This window comes from Kryptolebias marmoratus, linkage group LG21 (genome assembly GCF_001649575.2).
Source record: "Kryptolebias marmoratus isolate JLee-2015 linkage group LG21, ASM164957v2, whole genome shotgun sequence".
NCBI classification, from domain to species: domain Eukaryota; kingdom Metazoa; phylum Chordata; class Actinopteri; order Cyprinodontiformes; family Rivulidae; genus Kryptolebias; species Kryptolebias marmoratus.
The window spans coordinates 23,151,414-23,157,445 of record NC_051450.1 but is presented as its reverse complement, the minus strand read 5'-3'; the positions used below and the strand labels follow the sequence as shown (position 1 = coordinate 23,157,445).

The window sequence follows — 6,032 nt, the reverse complement described above, 5'->3', positions numbered from 1 at the left end:
TTGGATCATCCAGGAGGATATTTACTGTTTTCTGTTTGTTCTCAGGGAGAAAGGTTGGGACCGCCTGTCAGGGAGTCCCAAAGACCTGCGCCCTGATGGACAGATTCCCTGAAGCCACGGGCTGCAAGAGAGGACAGGTACAGGACTGAGCCCAAGTCCTTAAATCCCTCCCCTTCCTCCTGAGGGTCATCAGGGTGTCTGTCAGCTTGGTCCTCATGGGAGACGTCTCGGTCAGGTGTGAAACTGACTGGAGGTCAGATTCAAGCTAACAGCAACCTTAATGACCCTCAGGAGGGAGGGGAGGGCGAGAGTTCAGCTTTTAAACAGCTAAACCATCCAAATGTGTCTCTGTTCAGATCAAGTTCTCCGTGATGCAGCCAGGAACCCACGTCTGGCCTCACACCGGACCCACAAACTGCAGGCTCAGGATGCACCTGGGCCTCGTCGTCCCCAAACCGGGCTGCCGGATCCGCTGCACCGACCAGACCAGGTGAGGCCGCTGAGTCATGCTTTTACCTGCAGGACGCTGAGTCAGCACTCACACCTATTGTAGATGCTGCTTTTAGCTGTCATTCTGCTGCTTTTAGCTGTCATTCTGCTGCTTTTAGCTTTTAGCTGTCATTCTGCTGCTTTTAGCTGTCATTCTGCTGCTTTTAGCTGTCATTCTGCTGCTTTTAGCTTTTAGCTGTCATTCTGCTGCTTTTAGCTTTTAGCTGTCATTCTGCTGCTTTTAGCTTTTAGCTGTCATTCTGCTGCTGTTAGCTTCTGTAAGTTCTTCCTGTATATTTGTAGTTTTATCTGAAACCTTCTGGTGGGATGTGTCTCCAGAACCACGTTAGCGTGAAGCTGGTTCAGTACGTCTGAACAAACCCTGACCTCTGACCTCTGACCTCTGTGCCTCAGGGAGTGGGACGAAGGTAAAGTCCTCATCTTCGACGACTCCTTCGAACACGAGGTGTGGCAGGAGGCCAGCAGCTACCGCCTCATCTTCATCGTGGACGTCTGGCACCCGGAGCTGACCCAGTACCAGCGCCAGACTCTGAGCCCCATTTAGACCCTGCAGCTGGGCCCGGTGGGCCCGGTAGGACCGGTCCAACAGACTACGGCTCGGTTCTTCTTCTTCTGTTGGAGCCGCAGAAGGAGAACCAATATTTGACCAAACGTCAGCCTGAAGAATGTGTCGCCTGTTTCTGGAAACTACTACTGACTCCACGTCAAACAGAACCGGAGGGTTCTGGAGCCCGGCTCGGGCCGGGTTCTGGTCCAACCCATGGCTTTCATGAATCACCTGTGAGACATTAAGTTTTATCAGCTAAAATATGAAACACTAACAGCAGCCGAAGGATTCTCAAAGCGTTTCTTTTTTCACCTTTACTGAAAACTGCAGGTGAGTTTGTTCCGCCTTCTCATCAGTTTTGCACATTTACATCTGAAAAAGTTACAAAAGATAATTTATATTTATAAAAAATAATAAAAATGTGCCAAAAAATGGTAAAACTTTAAAAGAGTCTGTTTGTTTTTTTGTCATTGTAGAGTTTAATGATCTCATTTTAAAGCCTTCAGGTTTTCTGCTGAAACTTCTTTTATCGTCTGACTTGAAACATCATGTCAGGAACAAGGTGGACCACTTTATAAGATTACAGGAAAATATGGAGAATAAATCTAAATAAACAGAAAATTTCTCCAGAACAGCTCTTATTCTGAAGAGTACCTGTGAGCTTTACTGTGAAACTCCAGGTTCGGTCCTCTTCCTGTTCCTCTGAATCCTCCTGAAGGATCTATGAGGGCGGCCATGATGGAAACACAGGAGGAAGAAAGGCATGCTGGGTAAATGAAGCTCGGGACGCTCAGGTTGGTGGAAATGTTTACTTTTCTACATTCGTTGAACGGAAACATGACAGTGGAGAAAAGATGGCTGCTGACGAGTCTGTCCTTCCTGCTGCAGGACAGAAACACGATCTGTCATCAGAGTCCTGCGTGCACGCAGCCCCGGCGTGCACGCAGGACTGACGAAGGACCGCCGTGCACGTCGGCCCTGGGTGCACGCCGTCCAGCGTCAGCTCGCTGCATCGTGAAATGACTCCAGTATGGAAGGTTTTCTGAAAGCTACAAAAATATGTGTAACTGATCATTTTCCTCCATATTTACAGAGAGAACAGCGACACGCTGGAGTTTCACCAAGAAACGTTCACCTGTCCACCGGGGGACAGCAGAGCTCCGTCTCCTTTTAGCACCAAGAATAAATATTTGCTTCTTTGTTGTTTTTATCTCGTGTTTTCTGCCAAATTTAACTTAATTTTCATCAGATCCAAACAGAAACGTTGCTGTAAAAATAAAGATCGGGCTGAAAGCAGATAAATGAGACGTCTGTGGGCTTCTCTGAAATACTGATTGTTCCTTTAAGCTTTAAAATGTTCTAAAATATAAAGATCAAATCTGAACAGTCAGATGGTTCAAACTGCTGAAGCTCGTCAAAAAGAACAAATTCAACTATTTTAATAAATCCTCTCCAAACAGTGACTGTTATTAAAGAGGAGTGGGACAGAGTCACAGTAATGTAAAGTCTGATGGGACAGCCCATCTGCTGGGCTGACATGTTCAGTTCTCACCACGTCCTGTCCTCCTGTCTTCCTGTCCTTTCCTGTCCTGTCCTGTCCTGTCCTGTCCTCCTGTCCTCCTGTCCTCACAGCTGTTTAAATCCAGACAGAGGCTGCTGGCTGAGAATGGATCATCTGTGGAGCATCAGAGGGTTCAGAGGGAGTGTGTGTGTGAGTGTGTGGGTGGGTGTGTGTGGGTGTGAGTGTGTGTGTGTGGGTGGGTGTGTGTGTGTGTGTGTGTGGGTGGGTGTGTGTGTGTGTGTGTGGGTGGGTGTGTGTGTCACCAGGTTCTACAATTATTACCAGATTCCTCCATGTTGTTATTTATTAGACAAAACAAAAACATCTGTCCGCCTCCAGGTGAGTTAACACAACGCCAGGGTGGAAAGACATCAGCAATGACTTTAGAGGAGCTGCTGCTGCCTGTCAACCTGAGAGGGGTCAAAGGTCACCAGTCCCTCGTTCTACAGACAGATTATTCACAAGAAGAAAAATTTCAGACAGCTGCTGATCTTCACCCAGAAGGTCAGACTGTGCAGTGCTCCATCTCAGACTCTACAGCCTCAGTCAGCAGGTCAAAGGTTAAAGCCTCTTTTCTCTAAAAGCAACATGGCAGCTCAACTTGAAGGAACCAGAAGACTTCTGGAGCAGAACCAGAGCAGAGGACAGATATTTACCCAGAATGCCCTGCAGCTGTCAGCACGGTGGTGGAGGGCTGATGGTCTGGGCTCCTTGCAGGACCTCCTCTGTATTTTGGCTGGTTTTGTTTAATAAATAACGACTCGGTGGAATCTGTCTCTGCCTTAGAACTGAAGCGGTTCTTTTTAATCTGTTGTGTTTTAGAGGCTGGATGGCGACAAACATTCAGTTTATGGGAAACCATCAGATCTGACAGAGATACAGACATGTTTGGGTTCTGCCTGAGGTCCGACCAGCTGGTTCTGGTTCTGAATGTGATGGAAATGAGTGTTTTTACAGGAGTCTGTGCACGTCGCTGTGTGTACTCTGTGTGTTCAGTCCAGGGCCAACAGCGGCGTGCTGGTGTCTCTGTCCATCTGTCGAAGACTTCCTGTTTCCACCGTCGACTGAGACCTGAAACACAGAAACGTCTCAGAGGTGAAACCAGAGACACGGAAACAGGCTGCAGGTCCTCAGGTTTACTCTTAGAAGTCAACCCAATTCAAGATGGCTCCCACAGCTAACTGACCTCAGGAAACACAGTGCAGGTGTAACCCAGCCAATCCTACAGATGAGGCTGAAACATGGTGAGCTTTTCTCCCCCCTCACCTCTTCATCATGTCCTTGTCTCCTCCTCCTCCTCCTCCTCCACAGCTCTCCCTGACGTGGAGGGCGTCGTACGTCAGCGTGTACTCCGTCTCGTCGTTGTAGTCAGGTCCCAGCAGCGTTCGCGCCCAGATGCCCATGTCGTACGGCGGCAGCGTCCCGCCGAACTCGGACGGCAAACACTCGGGCTGGATGAGCTGGTGGAGCGAGTTCAGGTTGTTCCCGTGGAGGAAGATCTGAGGAGGCGAGGAGACGAGGAAAGAAGGAGGAGATTAGGGACAAGGTGAAAGCTGTGATGTTCCCGCCCCTTTTTGGGTGAGAACTGCAATGCTCCGCCCCTTTTTGGGAACACACTACCATGTTCCCACTCTTCTTTGGGTGAGAACTACAAGGTTCTGCTAATCAAACGATTAAAGAAGAAGAAAGGAGAACAAAGAAAAGGAAGAAGGAGGATAACTGAACAACAGTGGAAATGAAATGAGAGGAAACTGAAAAAGAAAATGGATAAAATGTCGAGGCAGGAATGGAAAAGGAACATGGATGTTCAGTGATGAAGATGAGAGGAATGAGCCATGAGGAGGAGGAGTATTCACCCTTTTCCTGGTCTTGTCTTTGAGGAAGGGTTTGATGATGGTGTACATGGCGTGAATGTACCAGGGCTGATTCACGAAGTGGATCCCTCCAAACCGAGCTGGAAAACTGTCCTGAGGACATAAGGACAGGAGGTCAGGAGAGGCGAGGTTTCAGGATGACATGAGGACGAAGAGGAGCTGACCTGAAGGCCCTCGATGGCCAGTTTCAGGATGTTGGGCGTCAGCTTGGAGGCCTGTTTGAAGGAGAAGTTGCTCCAGTCGATGATGAGGGTGAAGCCGTTGATCTGGAGCTCCGGGTTTTCTATCAGAACCTCCAGAGAGAGCAGGATGGCGCGCAGGATGTCGATGAAGGAGTTCCTGGTGAAAGGAGGGATCGATCAGCAGCTAATCAATGGTTAACCAGCCTGAGACGACCCTCCTGGCTCCCTGAGCGTTAACTACTCCTCTCTTTTACTCTGAGAGCAGAAAGGATCATTAGGCTCTTTGTCTTCGATCAGGAAGGACGGATGTTTGTCCAGCTGTCTCTGTGGGACTTCTGTCGTATGAGAGGCAGGTTGAACGGATTAATCAAACGTTCGTTAATCCCTTCAAATAACCAACATGAAGCAGCATTTACTCAAACTTCTCCCTTGAGTTCACTTTGAGCTGCTCAGACGTGGCTGAAAAGTGACACCTGGTGGCCAAAACTAGAACTACATAAAGCAGAAGAATCTGCTGGGATCTTTGAGTCCGATTGGTTCCTGCAGAGCCAATCAAATATCTTCTCCCTGATCATCTGATGACTGATTAACTTGTTCTTTGGATTAGTCTCTAAATTAGAACAATTTGCTGCTTTCTGCCTCCATAAGTTGCTGTAAACTCGACAGAAGTGGAGTCGTGTTTTTGTTTACCTGCTCTGGTCCCAGTTGGAAGCGAACAGAATGAGGATTTTCCGCCCGTGTTGGTCGGGACTCTCCAGCACACCTGGGAATCCGTCCATCAGCGCTCGTTTGATGCCGGGGTCATCCACCTGATCAGAACACGTTCTCTTAGTGCACGACCTGGAATCCTCCAGGTCTCCCTCGAGTCGGACTGAAACCACAAACCTTGAAGCTCTGGAACATGTCGAGGTTCTGCTGACGGAACTGGAAGTACTGGGCCAACAGTCGGAACGTCTCCGTGTGGTCGAACTTCCTGGCTCTGAGGAATCGAACGATGAACTCGTCGTCTGTTCGCAGGAAACCGATGTCCGGTCGCGTCACGATCATGTCCCGAACCTGCGAGACGCAGAGACACGGAACGTCCTCCCGTCAGGTGGTTCAGGTCACGAGACCGGACCGAGTTCTTTAAGACCCGAACTGATTATCATCTGAGCCTGAAGGAGTCGGATCGAGTCTTTGACCTGAACAAGTCAGATTGAGTCTTTAACCTGAACGAGTTGGATCGAGTCTTTAACCTGAATGAGTCGGATTGATTCTTTAACCTGAACAAGTCGGATCAAGTCTTTAACCTGAATGAGTCGGATTGATTCTTTAACCTGAACAAGTCGTATCGAGTCTTTAACCTGAACGAGTCGGAT

General features: G+C 48.7%; 2 protein-coding genes across 2 annotated transcripts in view; one reads left to right on the top strand and one right to left on the bottom strand.

Moving 5' to 3' along the window:
- The window catches only part of unm_hu7910 (un-named hu7910), a 10,740-nt gene extending 9,235 nt beyond the window's left edge, over nt 1–1,505 (top strand). Inside the window, exon 14 of the mRNA XM_037973339.1 lies at nt 904–1,505. Coding sequence (XP_037829267.1) covers nt 904–1,054 — 151 coding nt within the window. The 3' untranslated portion in view covers nt 1,055–1,505. The remainder of the gene's footprint in view (nt 1–903) is intronic.
- A 348-nt stretch (nt 1,506–1,853) lies between these two features.
- Nucleotides 1,854–6,032, bottom strand: part of LOC108251690 (clavesin-1-like) — a 21,414-nt gene continuing 17,235 nt past the window's right edge. Inside the window, exons 3-8 of the mRNA XM_025003114.2 lie at nt 5,560–5,730; nt 5,365–5,483; nt 4,657–4,831; nt 4,475–4,585; nt 3,885–4,117; nt 1,854–3,689 (exon numbers count right to left, since the gene is read on the bottom strand). Coding sequence (XP_024858882.1) covers nt 3,611–3,689; nt 3,885–4,117; nt 4,475–4,585; nt 4,657–4,831; nt 5,365–5,483; nt 5,560–5,730 — 888 coding nt within the window. The 3' untranslated portion in view covers nt 1,854–3,610. The remainder of the gene's footprint in view (nt 3,690–3,884; nt 4,118–4,474; nt 4,586–4,656; nt 4,832–5,364; nt 5,484–5,559; nt 5,731–6,032) is intronic.